Source organism: Salvelinus namaycush, chromosome 30 (genome assembly GCF_016432855.1).
Source record: "Salvelinus namaycush isolate Seneca chromosome 30, SaNama_1.0, whole genome shotgun sequence".
NCBI lineage: Eukaryota > Metazoa > Chordata > Actinopteri > Salmoniformes > Salmonidae > Salvelinus > Salvelinus namaycush.
The window spans coordinates 14,861,390-14,877,149 of record NC_052336.1 but is presented as its reverse complement, the minus strand read 5'-3'; the positions used below and the strand labels follow the sequence as shown (position 1 = coordinate 14,877,149).

The 15,760-nt window shown below is 42.8% G+C and overlaps 1 protein-coding gene across 1 annotated transcript; it reads left to right on the top strand.

Annotated features, from left to right (window-relative positions):
- The first annotated feature begins 1,437 nt into the window (after positions 1–1,437).
- On the top strand, positions 1,438–12,296 carry LOC120025017 (guanine nucleotide-binding protein G(o) subunit alpha-like). The gene is made up of 8 exons (XM_038969446.1): positions 1,438–1,762; positions 1,930–1,972; positions 9,440–9,581; positions 9,883–10,043; positions 10,661–10,789; positions 10,909–11,038; positions 11,133–11,286; positions 11,454–12,296. The coding sequence occupies exons 1-8, from the start codon at positions 1,645–1,647 to the stop codon at positions 11,639–11,641; spliced, it is 1,065 nt and encodes a 354-aa protein (XP_038825374.1). The 5' UTR covers positions 1,438–1,644; the 3' UTR covers positions 11,642–12,296.
- Positions 12,297–15,760: the final 3,464 nt, after the last annotated feature.

Genomic DNA, 15,760 nt, shown 5'->3' with positions numbered 1-15,760 from the left:
CCTCTCAGCATTTCAATAACAGGGGCGGTTAGCTTTTTGGGGGGGTATGACATTTGTGTGTCTAACTTTCTCAATCATTATTAATCACGATTTATTCAGGACAATCCGTAATCATGGTAGCATCCACATTAATGTAGAAGTGTTTGGAAATATATTATATTCTTATTTACAATAAAAGTGACTCCAAAATGACACAGTACATTATTTACCATTAATTTCTATTGGGCACAAAATAATCTGAACCACAACCAAAACAGCAAATGCATCCAACAAGTTTTCTAGAGTCACAAGCTTAATGTAATCATTGCGTGCTAGGAATATGGGATTATTTCTCAACCGAACGGTTCACCCGATATGGATGAAAATACCCTCAAATTAAAGATGACAGTCTGCACGTTAACCTCATAGTCATTGTATTCCAAAGTGCTGGAGTACAGAGCCAAAACAACAAAACGTGTCACTGTCCCAATATTTTTGGAGCTCACTGTATGTCCTCTTGCATTAGGGTAAGAGCTTGGGGCTTAGTTTATGAAGGCTATAGGTTCAACCAGCAAAGGTTGTTGCGGAATTGACTTGTAAGGCTGTAGGTTTAACTGGTAATTCAGGCTTTTGGTGTCAGTATAGTCCATTGTAAAAACCCTCACATCTTACCACTCCACTCTTTCCACATGTGGATTAGAAGTTTTTAATGTGCACACACATATACACATAGTTACACACACATGCACAGAGAGACAGACACAGAGACACACACACATTCACTTTTACACATATTGCACTGCAGACATAAACACACGCCCACACACTCATCAATACATACATGTAAGCAACAGAACACACACACACAGGATAAAAGCAATTGCTAGATTAATAATTAATACAATTGAAATTTTATGATATTGTGTTGTACTACCTTGTGTAGCCTATTGTTGCTGTTGACATTACATGAGCTAGGACCTTAACCCTAATTGCTCCTGTAAATCGCTCTGGATAAGAGTGTCTGCTAAATGACTAAAATGTCAAATGTAAAAAGGCTAAAGTTATAGGCTAATGTTTACCCACTCCTAGTGGATTATACACAGTCTATTTATAAGGACACGGAAGACAAGAATAGCCCACTTCCAGTATCGTGCGAGACCACGCCTTTTATGTAATAAAAAGGCCTATTATACATTGTATATTCAGCGAAATTATTCCACGAAGCAAAATGTGTCTTTAAAATCCCCGTTTGAATGTGGTCGCATCGGACGATTAGCGCCTGCCTTGGCTCTGACGTCAACGAGATTGTCTGCGCTAGGTGAGTCTCGCGCACACTGCCTTCCCTTCCCCTCCTCTCTCCGTCGGTTATTGTGAAGAGATTGAACGATGAGATCGCTCGCGCTCGCTGTCATCAGTGCCGCCCTATAGAGACCCCCAGCCCCGAGGCTCGAACACAACGACCCCACCCCCGCTCCAAGAGGGACGGAGCGCAATCAATAGAGGCACGGAGAAAAAACCCTGTTCTGACCCGGCTTTATTTGCCCTCAATCCGGGCCTCATGCTGTAGCAGACTGAACGAGCGAGAGCGAGAGACAAACATACAGATTGAGTCGGCGAGGGACAGGGCGGAATAGAGGAGAAGGGATTGTTCATTCGGCTCTAGACATGGGATGTACACTCAGCGCTGAGGAGCGCGCTGCTCTGGACAGGAGCAAAGCCATCGAGAAAAACCTGAAGGATGATGGAGTCACTGCCGCAAAGGAAGTGAAACTGCTACTGCTTGGTAAGACACCGTTTATAACGGGGACTGCCAGTTCAGCACGGTTCGGTTGATGTTGATGTAGATTGCAGAGAGCCGGGCCGGGCCGGGGCGTCAGGCGCTCTCCGTGGTCCTGATGTCATGTCCCCCTAAAGACAACCGACTCTCACTCTGCTCTCTATTCCCTTTAGGGGGAGGAGAATCGGGCAAAAGCACCATCGTCAAACAGATGAAGTAAGTGCTGTTTTTTTTCTGAAATAGGCGTCTTTGACGAGGCCTGAGATTGCGCCTGCCCTGCCCATAGTGAGGCTGAGCCGCTAGCTCCGCCATGTTTCCTCAAAGGCCGTACCTCTGCCGGTGATTCGAGCACCTCCTGTAGACGGTAATCGGAGGCGGTGCTCACGGTCAGTAGCAGGCCGCAGGGGTGCTGTCCACTGACATGGTGCTGAAATTTACCCAAAGGTTTTTCATGCATCTATCGATAAAGAGGGATGGCGAATACATCGGTGTTTGTGTGTGTGTGTGTGTGTGTGTGTGTGTGTTTGTGTGCAGCCAATGTGTGTGTATGTGTGTATTAGTGAGGTCACTCCACTACAGCTCCATTAGCAAATATCTCTGGTTTAATCTTACTGGCTTTAAGTGCCTGATATCGCTGAGAGTACTTTGCCTATAAAGCGGATTTACTGAGAAAATATGGCATCTAAAACCTCATCTAAACCTTTCCCTTTCTCATCTAAACCACTCTCTCATCTAAATCACTGTTATTTTCTAAACCCTGTTACTAGATTTCTTCTTTAAAGAAGACCTCTGTATCCAGGGCCCAACCAGAAAAGCACATTATATAATAATTTCATGCACATAATAAAACATGGCTGTTGCTACGCAGACATCCTCTCAAAAATCCACAATTTCAAAAATGTTGGGTTCAGTGCATTCACTGTACCTCAGCACACACTCATCTGCCCCACACACCCTGCTTTTTCCATCACACACACACTACTGCCTCTACTCCACTCTGTTTCCTTCCATTCTAGCACTCTCTCCATATTTAATTATCCTGGTGGTTCTCCCTAGCGGTACAGATAGTTACCCAAAAGCATCGCTCAGGAGAGGCTTCTGTTGTGTACTACATATGTTACATTGGTTATATTATATAATGCCAGGATCGGGACAGGAAAAACTGATCCTGGAGCAGAGCTAGCATTGGCTCCTTGTGTGTGTACACGTGTGTGCATTTGTGTAGTTTTGTATGTATGTATATTGATAATGGTGTGTGTCTGGATGTGCTTACATCCATACGTTTATTTGCCAGAATTTTATTTACACGATAAACCCCTTGAGATACCCTATCATATTTTAAAAAGGAGTGTAATAATAATAATAATAATAATATAATAATAAATATCTCATTCAAAAATAAATCATAGGCATTACATGGAGTTGGTCCGCCCTTTGCTGCTATAACAGCCTCCACTTTTCTGGGAAAGCTTTCCACTAGATGTTGGAACATTGCTGCGGGGACTTGCTTCCATTCAGCCACAAGAGCATTAGTGAGGTTGGGCACTGATGTTGGGCGATTAGGCCTGGCTTGCAGTCGGCATTCCAATTCATCCCAAAGGTGTTCGATGGGGTTGAGGTCAGGGCTCTGTGCAGGCCAGTCAAGTTCTTCCACACTGATCTCAACAAACCATGTACAGTGGGGCAAAAAAGTATTTAGTCAGCCACCAATTGTGCAAGTTCTCCCACTTAAAAAGATGAGAGAGGCCTGTAATTTTCATCATAGGTACACTTCAACTATGACAGACAAAATGAGGGAAAGAAATCCAGAAAATCACAGTGTAGGATTTTTAATGAATTTATTTACAAATTATGGTGGAAAATAAGTATTTGGTCAATAACAAAAGTTTATCTCAATACTTTGTTATATACCCTTTGTTGGCAATGACAGAGGTCAAACGTTTTCTGTAAGTCTTCACAAGGTTTTCACACACTGTTGCTGGTATTTTGGCCCATTCCTCCATGCAGATCTCCTCTAGAGCAGTGATGTTTTGGGGCTGTTGCTGGGCAACACGGACTTTCAACTCCCTCCAAAGATTTTCTATGGGGTTGAGATCTGGAGACTGGCTAGGCCACTCCAGGACCTTGAAATGCTTCTTACGAAGCCACTCCTTCGTTGCCCGGGCGGTGTGTTTGGGATCATTGTCATGCTGAAAGACCCAGCCACGTTTCATCTTCAATGCCCTTGCTGATGGAAGGAGGTTTTCACTCAAAATCTCACGATACATGGCCCCATTCATTCTTTCCTTTACACGGATCAGTCGTCCTGGTCCCTTTGCAGAAAAACAGCCCCAAGCATGATGTTTCCACCCCCATGCTTCACAGTAGGTATGGTGTTCTTTGGATGCAACTCAGCATTCTTTGTCCTCCAAACACGACGAGTTGAGTTTTTACCAAAAAGTTATATTTTTGTTTCATCTGACCATATGACATTCTCCCAATCTTCTTCTGGATCATCCAAATGCTCTCTAGCAAACTTCAGACGGGCCTGGACATGTACTGGCTTAAGCAGGGGGACACGTCTGGCACTGCAGGATTTGAGTCCCTGGCGGCATAGTGTGTTACTGATGGTAGGCTTTGTTACTTTGGTCCCAGCTCTCTGCAGGTCATTCACTAGGTCCCCCCGTGTGGTTCTGGGATTTTTGCTCACCGTTCTTGTGATCATTTTGACCCCACGGGGTGAGATCTTGCGTGGAGCCCCAGATCGAGGGAGATTATCAGTGGTCTTGTATGTCTTCCATTTCCTAATAATTCCTCCCACAGTTGATTTCTTCAAACCAAGCTGCTTACCTATTGCAGATTCAGTCTTCCCAGCCTGGTGCAGGTCTACAATTTTGTTTCTGGTGTCCTTTGACAGCTCTTTGGTCTTGGCCATAGTGGAGTTTGGAGTGTGACTGTTTGAGGTTGTGGACAGGTGTCTTTTATACTGATAACAAGTTCAAACAGGTGCCATTTAATGCAGGTAACGAGTGGAGGACAGAGGAGCCTCTTAAAGATGAAGTTACAGGTCTGTGAGAGCCAGAAATCTTGCTTGTTTGTAGGTGACCAAATACTTATTTTCAACCATAATTTGCAAATAAATTCATTAAAAATCCTACAATGTGATTTTCTGGATTTTTAAGTGGGAGAACTTGCACAATTGGTGGCTGACTAAATACTTTTTTGCCCCACTGTATGTATGTATGGACCTAGCTTTGTGCACGCTGAAACAGGAAAATACCTTCCCCAAACTGTTGCCACAAAGTTGGAACCACAGAATTGTCTAGAATGTCATTGTATGCTGTAGCGTTAAGATTTCCCTTCACTGGTACTAAGGGGCCTACCCCGAACCATGAAAAACATCCTCAGACCATTATTCTTCCTCCACCAAACTTTACAGTTGGCACTCTGCATTGGGGCAGGTAGCGTTATCTTGGCATCCTCCAAACTCAGAGTCGTCCTTCGGACTGCCAAATGGTGAAGAGTGATACATCTCTCCAGAGAACGCGTTTCCACTGCTCCAGAGTCCAATGGCGGTAAGCTTTACACCACTCCAGCCAACGCTTGGCATTGCACATGGTGATCTTAGGCTTGTGTGCGGCTACTCGGCCATGAAAACCAATTTCATGAAGCTTCCATCAAACAGTTATTGTGCTGACATTGCTTCCAGAGGCAGTTTGGTACTCAGTAGTGAGTGTTGCAACCGAGGACAGACGATTTTTACGTGTTATGTGCTTCAGCACTCGGCGGTCCCATTCTGTGAGGTTGTGTGGCCTACCACTTCGCTGCTGAGCCGTTGTTGCTCCTAGACGTTGCCACTTCACAATAACAGCACTTACAGTTGACCAGGGCAGCTCTAGCAGGGCAGAGGAAATTTGACAAAATTGACTTGTTGGAAAGGTGTCATCCTATGACGGTGCCCCGTAGAAAGTCACTGAGCTCTTCATTATGGGCCAATCTATTGTCAATGTTTGTCTATGGAGATTGCATGGCTGTGTGTCCGATTTTATACACCTATCAGCAATGAAATAGCTGAATCCACTAATTTTAAGGAATGTCCACATACTTTTGGCCATGTAGTATAGCCGCGACCAGCAATAAACGGGGTTCTCAGGATGACAGAAAGGACACAAGATCAGAGTGGATTTACAGACTCTTGATTTGTCAATAACTCAGCCATCTTTTCTCAAACTAAGTTAAGGCAAGTACTATGTGCCTACATTCCAAATTTGGTGTCATTTGGTCCTATGGTTCATAAGTAGAAGATGTTTGTGTAACGGGTGTCGTCGGAAGGAAGAGACCAAGGCGCAGCATTCTTTGAGTTCCACATAATTTAATAACGAAGTGAAACTTTGAAAGGACAAAACAATAAAGAATACAACGACCGAACAGCTTCGATGTGCAAACTACCTGCACACAAACAAAGAACAAGATCCCACACAGAAGGAGGGAAAAGGGCTGCCTAAGTATGATCCCCAATCAGAGACAACGATAGACAGCTGCCTCTGATTGGGAACAACACTCGGCCAGAAACAAAGAAATACAAAACCTAGAAGTAATGAACATAGAAAACCCACCCAAATCACACCCTGACCAAACCAAAATAGAGACATCAAAAGGCTCTCTAAGGTCAGGGCGTGACAGTTTGAAGTATTTTTAGCATATTTTAGCATTTTAGCCTATGTGCTAATATGCATCTACATGTGGCCATCTTTGAATTCATCAATGTTATTTTCTCAAACTCGTTAGGGACTATTGTGACGAGTCCAAAGACCATATTTGGAGTGAATCTGACTTTTAGTCCATGAGAAGAAGATTTTTTTGTGATTATTTTAAGCATTAGCGTTACATAGTGAATTGTTAATTTTTTTAAAGATATCAATGGCAAACTTAACATGGTTCATTATGTTAATGTTTCAAACTGATAGGCCATTGTGAAGTGGATTTATCAATAACTCAGCCATTACTTAACCAATCCCTTAGATTTTCTCAAACTAAGGAAACACAAATTTCACAAATTTCCAAAATGGAGGAAAATCTATCCTATAGGACCTTATGGGTCCTTGTAGCAAATTTGTTCAGCTTGCGGAAAGACACCTACATGCAAAGTTTCAAGTGTCTAGGTCAAACGGGCGGCGGATATGAGGGTTTTAAGTGAGACTGTTTATAACAGCGTCATCTATAGGCCAATCGTGGTCATTTTCTTTGACCAAGTTAATCATGGACTCTTGTTTCTGTGTGCCAAATTAGAAAAAAAGTGTGTGTGTGTGTGTTTGTGTTTGTATGTAGCAAGGTAAATGGATAATGGTATACAGCAATCTGTATTATTAAAAACCAACACCTTTAATTATTAAAAAGCAAGTATGTTTTAATAGAACTTGATCATAGTGTACTAGTACAGACTAGCAAAGTGGTACACACACATTAATAAAGGCACATACTGAGGAAGGCTATGCATCTTGAACATCTGTGAAAATAAAAAAATCGAAGAAAAGGTCATTTAAAAAAATATATAATAATAATAAATTATTTAACCTTTATTTAACCAGGTAGGCTAGTTGAGAACAAGTTCTCATTTACAACTGCGACCTGGCCAAGATAAAGCAAAGCAGTGCGACACAAACAACAACACAGAGTTACACATGGAATAAACAAGCGTACAGTCAATAACACAATAGAAAAAAAAGAAAGTCTATATACAGTGTGTGCAAATGGCGTGAGGAGGTAAGGCAATAAATAGGCCACAGTAGCGGAGTAATTACAATTTGGCAAATTAACACTGGAGTGATAGATGAGCAGATGATGATGTGCAAGTAGACATACTGGTGTGCAAAAGAGCAGAAAAGTAAATATAAACAATATGGGGATTGGGTGGGCTATTTACAGATGGGCTATGTACAGCTGCAGCGATCGGTTAGCTGCTCAGATAGCTGATGTTTAAAGTTAGTGAGGGAAATATAAGTCTCCAGCTTCAGCAATTTTTGCAAATCGTTCCAGTCATTGGCAGCAGAGAACTGGAAGGAAAGGTGGCCAAATGGGGTGTTGGCTTTGGGGATGACTAGTGAGATATAACTGCTGGAGGGCGTGCTACGGGTGGGTGTTGTTATCGTGACCAGTGAGCTGAGATAAGGCGGAGCTTTATCTAGCATAGACTTATAGATGACCTGGAGCCAGTGGGTCTGGCGACGAATATGTAGCGAGGGCCAGCCGACTAGAGCATACAGGTCGCAGTTGTGGGTGGTATAAGGGGCTTTGGTGACAAAACGGATGGCACTGTGATAGACTGCATCCAGTGTGCTGAGTAGAGTATTGGATGCTATTTTGTAAATGACATCGCTGAAGTCGAGGATCGGTAGGATAGTCAATTTTACGAGGGAATGTTTGGCGGCGTGAGTGAAGGAGGCTTTGTTACGAAATAGGAAGCCGATTCTAGATTTAATTTTGGATTGGAGATGTTTAATATGAGTCTGGAAGGAGAGTATACAGTCTAGCCAGACGCCTAGGTATTTGTAGTTGTCCACATATTCTAAGTCAGAACCGTCCAGAGTAGTGATGCTAGTCGGGCGGGCGGGTGCGGGCAGAGAACGGTTGAAGAGCATGCATTTGGTTTTACTAGCGTTTAAGAGCAATTGGAGGCCACGGAAGGAGTGTTGTATGGCATTGAAGCTCTTTTGGATGTTAGATAACACAGTGTCCAAAGAAGGGCCAGATGTATACAGAATGGTGTTGTCTGCATAGAGGTGGATCTGGGAATCACCCGCAGCAAGAGCGACATCATTGATGTATACAGAGAAAAGAGTCGGCCCGAGAATTGAACCCTGTGGTACCGCCATAGAGACTGCCAGAGGTCCGGACAACAGGCCCTCCGATTTGACAGACTGAACTCTGTCTGAGAAGTCGTTTTAAAAATGTGTTACGTAATGTGTGAACCACCTTACTTTGTAAGAATAAGATCTTCATACCTATGGATTATGCACCTTTTGAAGTCAATGGTATACTTATTTTTATTTATTTAACTAGGCAAGTCAGTTAAGAACATTTTCTTACTTACAATGATGGCCTAGGAACAGTGGGTTAACTGTCTTGTTCAGGGGTAGAACGACAGATTTTTACCTTGTTAGCTCCGGGATTTGATCTTGCTACCTTTGGTTAGTAGTCCAACACTCTAACCACTAGGCTACCTGCCGCCCCAATTTCTGAAGTGTATTCCAGACTAGGCTGGTGTAATGGATTTATAATCTGATCCTCAATATCGGAACGTTTCACGTCAATGTTGTTGAGTGGTTTAAATGTACAGACCACCTTTGTCATTACAAATGTGAAACCTAAAGTGGCTATATTGGCTGCTGCTGATGCTGCTGAGGTGTGAGTGAGTGCTTGTGTGTGAAACAGGGAAGAAAAGAGAAGGTGGGTGGCACCCATTGATGTGCTGCGTGTATTTGGGTGTGTGCAAAGGAGCAGGTGCTGCTTGATACTCAGAGACAACCCTGTTCTTGGTCACATGCACGCGCGTACAGATGCACATACACTAAAGCGTCTGCTGAAATGTGGGTTCACTGAAGTGTGAATGTTTGTGTGTGTGCGCTCATGCACGCACACTTAGCCTACGTACAGTACGTGTGTGTGTGTGTTATTTTGTATGTGTTCTGATGTGTGTGTATGCAGGATTATCCATGAGGATGGCTTTTCTGGGGATGATGTGAAGCAGTATAAGCCTGTGGTCTACAGCAACACCATCCAGAGTTTGGCTGCCGTCCTCCGAGCTATGGACTCTCTGGGCATCGAGTACGCAGACAAGGACAGAAAGGTGGGTACATGCTCCCTGCACAGGGTAGTATTTATCCATAGTGTACAACCAATGGCCCTTTCAAAACCTTACTTCAAAGTGCACTGCAAAGCAGACCTCAATGTTTCCAGTGGGGTATGGTGGTACACATCCAGGAATTCAGTAATACAGTCTTCAGCTCATATGTGTCTTAATAAATCTATGCATGTGTTTTTGTTTGTGTATGTGTGCTTGTGCTTGTGTGCGTGCGTGCGTGTGTGGGTGTGTGGTGATGCATCGTCATATCTTTTGTACATAATATCTTATGTATGTGTGTGTCCAGGCGGATGCTAAGCTGGTGTGTGATGTGGTCACTCGTATGGAGGACACAGAGCCCTACTCAGCAGAGCTGCTGACAGCTATGAAGCGTCTGTGGGCTGATGCCGGGACCCAGGAGTGTTTCAATAGGGCCAGGGAGTACCAGCTCAATGACTCCGCTGCCTAGTGAGTACACACTAAGGGACCAAGCATATCGGAATGCATGAAACTTTAAATTAAGCATAATTCATGCTTTGACGTTAATGAACGATTTGTGAGAAAGTTCCAGTTACATAACATATTGGAAATTGGATTTTGAGTCCATTAGCTGCCTGTTCTTGAACAGTAACACAGTGCAAAGGTTAGTCTTTGAAGTGACTGCGTTGGTTAGTCTTTACAGTGCAAAGGTTAGTCTTCGCACTGTATTTTTGTAGCTCTACACTCTTAGAAAAAAGGGTTCCAAAAGGGTTCTTCGGCTGTCCGCATAGGAGAACCCTTTTTGGTTCTAGATACAACCCTTTTTGGTTCCAGATAGAACCCTTTTGGGTTTCATGTAGAGCCCTCTGTGGAAAGGGTTCTACTTGGAACCAAAAGGGTTTTACCTGCAACCAAAAAGGGTTCTTCAAAGGGTTTTCCTATGAGGACAGCCGAAGAACCCTTTTAGGTTTTTCTAAGAGGTTATTACTGAAGCTCTACCTCCCCTCCCCTCCCCTCCCCTCCCCTCCCCTCCCCTCCCCTCCCCTCCCCTCCCCTCCTCCCTCCTGTTTCCATTTCCCCCTCTACTTCCTTCTTTCTCTCATTAGCTACCTGAACAGTTTAGACCGTATTGGTGCTGCTGACTACCAGCCCACCGAGCAGGACATCCTGAGAACCCGAGTCAAGACCACTGGGATCGTGGAGACCCATTTCACCTTCAAAAACCTGCACTTTAGGTTAGACCCACCACACACATAGGTTTACACATACAGTACACAACCAGTCCAGTATATTTGTTTGTAGCATATTTGTAGTGTATGTTATGGTACATTTTTAACTCTTATGTTTCTTTCAGGCTGTTTGATGTTGGAGGTCAGAGGTCAGAGAGAAAGAAGTGGATCCACTGCTTTGAGGATGTGACGGCCATTATCTTCTGTGTGGCGTTAAGTGGCTATGATCAGGTTCTGCATGAGGACGAAACAACTGTAAGTACTTCACACACACTTCATACTATTCACAAACACACCACACATATTCTCAAACATGCATCTCATCTGTCTTATTTGGTATTTTCTGCAGAATCGCATGCACGAGTCCCTCATGCTCTTTGACTCTATCTGTAACAACAAGTTCTTCATCGACACCTCCATCATCCTCTTCCTCAACAAGAAGGATCTTTTCGAGGAGAAGATTAAGAAGTCACCACTGAGTATCTGTTTCCCTGAATATACAGGTAAGACTTCCCTACAGTCCGCATATACACAAACTCAGACAGACACACATGCAGAACAGATGGTCGTAAGTCTCTCTCACTCTCTGGCGCTGTATCTCTCTTCCTCTCCCACTCTTCTTTCTCCTCTCTCTCGCCCTCACCCACCTTTGCTCCCAATTCCCCCATAGGTGCTAACACTTATGATGATGCTACCGCATACATTCAGGTGCAATTTGAGAGTAAGAGCCGTTCGCCCAACAAGGAGATCTACTGTCACCTGACCTGTGCCACTGACACAGGAAACATCCAGGTAGTGTTTGACGCAGTCACTGACATCATCATCGCCAACAACCTGAGGGGGTGTGGCTTATACTGAGGCCTAGCCCTGCACAGAGGTTGCATTGGAGGGCGTGAGGTGGTTAATAATAATAATAATTTTGATGATACTAAAAGGCATAATTATGTAAATCTACATGTCCAAAGGGACTCAAAGAGCTGCCGCCAGACACCACGACGGATTCTTTGCCATGTTTTGTTCCTCTATTCCTTTTTTTAATTTCAGAATTCCACCACCCCTCTTTTGTTTATTTGTTATCAACATGTGTTTCCTATTGAATGTCTTTCATGTTTTGTTGATTGTGTGAACAACTGTAAGATGTAAATCAGAAAAGGGGAGGTCCAAGGGGTATATTCTGTTTTCGTGCCATGTTTCGCAACAAATTAGATAGAAATGTTATGCATAGAGCGGAGAAGGTCCTCTTTTCCTTGCGATAGAGATTTGTGTCAGTTCTATACATTACATCTCTATCTGCAACATCCAGAACATTGAGCCACAATGAATGTACCCCTTGGTGCTCCGTTTGCAGAGGTGATGTTGTGCTCTAGGTGATGATGTAATAGGAGAGGTACTGGTGGCTGGGGCTCGTAGTGGGGGTTCTGTCCAGCGTTGGATAGAACCCCCCTCTGTTGGACTCACACAGGGCTGCTCTACATGAGCTCCTTCTGCTCTGTTTTATTCCTCTCTCTTTCAAACATGCAGAAGGGGGGGGGGGGGGGGTGGGGGGGGGGGTTCTGTTTGTGTGGCAGGCTCTGCCATTGGCCTCCTGCAGTGTGATGAAATGCCTGTCAGCCAATGATATATCTGTGTCGGGAAAGTGTGATATCAGTGCCAACCTTCTGAGCATGACAGATAAGGGAATAGAATTAGAGATCATTGATCACTTTCACACTATCTTTACAATATAATGCAATTGAAGGGACACAAACGCTTTATTATCATCAAATTATCTATGGATTTTATTTCAACCTCATGCCCTCCATGCTTCCTCCTACCTCCTAGAATCCCGTGCCACATATTTATTTCCTGTCCTGTCAGACCGGTGGAACACCACTTCCTGTCTCAGTCTCAGAGGGTCTAGAGCTGCTCTGATGGACCGTCTCAAATGTCACCTCCCATGTAGTGTACTACTTCTTCAAAAGTAGTACATAATATGGGGAATAGGTTATCATTTTAGACTTGCACACTCAAGTCCACTGGTCAGTGATGTATCATATGGTTGTCTCCTGGTCTCCTCTCACTTATCACTTATCACTGAGATGAAAGGACTGGATAGGTTTCCACCGTGTTGTTTTCACTCACTAGTCCATACAGATTTGTAGTTTTAGGAGAGGACAGCCACAGACCGCTGACCAGTCTCTCTGCTTGTTCAAAAGGGTCTTCCTAGGTGCTCTTTATGTAATAAAACATTAATATGTGAATGCTCAGTTATTTGGAAGTTGAGGTAATTTGTAGATTAGATAAGCCACACAGTGCTTAGCTCAGGATGACCCTTGTGAGCAAGCATGCTGAATTCCAAATCCATTCATACTACCCTCTCTAGGCATTCCTGTAGATTTGAAAGGATTTGATTGGTTTAACCTTTTCATGTCCATAATGGAAATGTATAATATTCTTTAGTACACATGTTCTCTGAGTTTACTGGTGGACAAATCTGAAGATTTTTTTTTACATCGGCCAAAGCGTTTAAAAAATACCTAAAGAAATCCACACACACACACCCCTAGAGTGCATGCAGTATAAGCCCATCAAATGCAATTCAATAGAGACTGGAGAGTGAGTGATTTTACAGCATTGTCCCTCTTTCTCAGATCTTAAACATGTTCACATCTTAATCATTTTTGCTATATAGATTGTCTGGACCAATATATAAATATTAAAACAACATCTAAAGAAATCCACACCCTCTCTATCTCACAAGCAAATTCAATGGAGTCATTTTATGAGATTTTTTATCTGATTCTCAGAACATGTTCAAATTTTAATAATTGTCTCGACCAATATATATAAAAACAATATCTAAAGAAATCCACACACACTCCTAGAGTATATTATACAGCATAAGCAAATCCAATGTAAGTCAATGGCGATTGAGGCCTGCTACAGCATTCGCCCTCTTTCTCTCTCTTTCTCTCCCTCTCTCACAAGCACACGCGTGTGTATACACGCCACAGACATCAATGCACACCAGTTGTAAAATGTTTCTCTCTGCAGTCTCCATTGGATTTGGAAATACTGCATGTACTCTAGAGGTGTGTGTGTGAGAGAGGGAGTGGATTTCTTTCAATATTGTTTTCATATTTATATTGGTCTGGACAATCTATATACCAAAAGTGATTAAGATCTGATCATTTGAACATGTATTCACATGACATGATTTGTGTAATGTGTAAAATACAATAACCCCATGTGTCCAAAGACTAAATATAGTATGACACAGAAACGGCTGTAGTTCACAAACAACAAAGAGTTGAATCATCTATTTGGCATATTTGGGCTTAAACGGGTCACAGAACAATACTTTATACTTTTAAACTATATCATTCTGAATTGTATTTCAAAATACATTTGCTGAAGTCATTTTAATGATTTTTATTGTCTCAAAATCCCAACTTTGGAGGTATGATAGATAATGACAATCTTAAAACGTCAATGTGGCATGTCTAGACACTTGTACTAACTATGTTATCACCAAATGTAATGCATTTACACCAAATAGAATTTGTTCAGTGCTACATTTGATAATATAGTACAAGGACATGAATGGGTTAGGTAATATGGTAATTGCGTCACCTTCTCTTCTGATAGAGTGGGTGGTATTTTTGCCACCTTGCTTGTGTATATATATATATATATATATATATATATATATACACAAGCAATATATATATATATATATATATATATACACACACAATCGTTTTAGATCTACAGACATGTCCAAGCGGCAGGGGCTGGGGTAGAGTTGGAATTCAGCAGCAGTCTCTCAGTGGGGAGTTTGGGTTAACCCTAACCCCTACCCCCTGACCTCTTAACCCTGAGCAGGCCACAGTCAAACCCCGGCTGTCACGTTCTCTATTTTCACAGAGGAAAAGTACTGCTCTCCACTCATTCACCTGTGCACCTGAAGATGCGTCCTATCCCTCTATACTCCCTCTATCACGTGTCGTTCCTCATTTCTCTCAATCCCTTTCCATTTTCACCTTAAACACCGTACTGTATATATATGATTATACCAGATTTCTTTTTTTCTTTTTTTTTTACTGTGAATGCTTTTGTTCTGTACCCCTTCCTCCTCCGTAGATTATTGGTTGCTCTCTCATGTGGAATGTTTGTGCTGAGCCAATCGAATGTTGTGTTTACATTAAAGCCACACTTTTCCTAACTATTCCCACGGCCATATTGAGTATCTTTTTCACGTCTGTCTTTCTCCCAGTGCTTTGTTTGAAATCAACCCTCAAGCTCTTCTCATATTCTCATTGATCTGAAATGATCGGATGGGTGCAATATGGTAATAGCTCCATTGACTCTTATGGTTGGATCGGTGGACTTTCCTCCATACTGCCTACATGTCTAATCCTCTCAGATCTACCAGAAGTGTCCAGGGGTAGATTTCAGCCTGAAAACAGGTCTTATATGCCTCATGAGAGCATAAGGCCTAGATTCAATCCAATCTGCATTATAGCGCCATTGACATTTAAAGATAATTTCCGATTGAGCTGACGTATGCAGCGTTTACCGTGAATGCGGTCTCCACGGAAATGGAAACATTGCCTTTAAAGAGTGCATGGCCAAAAAGGGCAGATCGCATTGAATCTAGCCCTAAGACTTTGCCATCTACATATGTATGGAACATCATGTCAGGAAATATTGGAAAGTAGCAGCTATCAACAGAATTCCATTTTCTAAGATAGTGGTCTATCTTCTAGATTAGACTGTCATCAATTAAAATGTGTTATTTATATATTGAATGATGAGTCTAGATCAGCCGTCTGACCTGGTTCTGTTAGTTTGATGGATGCGATGTTCATTACTGGGTCATTTCAGTGTCAGAAAACATAGGCGAGATCCTTGAGATCCTCTCCGCCAGAGTATAGCGCTCGTCTGTCCCTGCGTGCCCCGTTTCAATATGATGGATTCCATTAAAGGGATGGGCTT

Bases quoted from the DNA above. Each gene is read 5' to 3' on its own strand.
- LOC120025017 (XM_038969446.1), top strand. From the start codon at position 1,645: ATGGGATGTACACTCAGCGCTGAGGAGCGCGCTGCTCTGGACAGGAGC. The intron at 1,973-9,439 runs GTAAGTGCTGTT...GTGTGTATGCAG, and splicing joins ACCATCGTCAAACAGATGAA to GATTATCCATGAGGATGGCT. The intron at 10,044-10,660 runs GTGAGTACACAC...TTCTCTCATTAG, and splicing joins CTCAATGACTCCGCTGCCTA to CTACCTGAACAGTTTAGACC.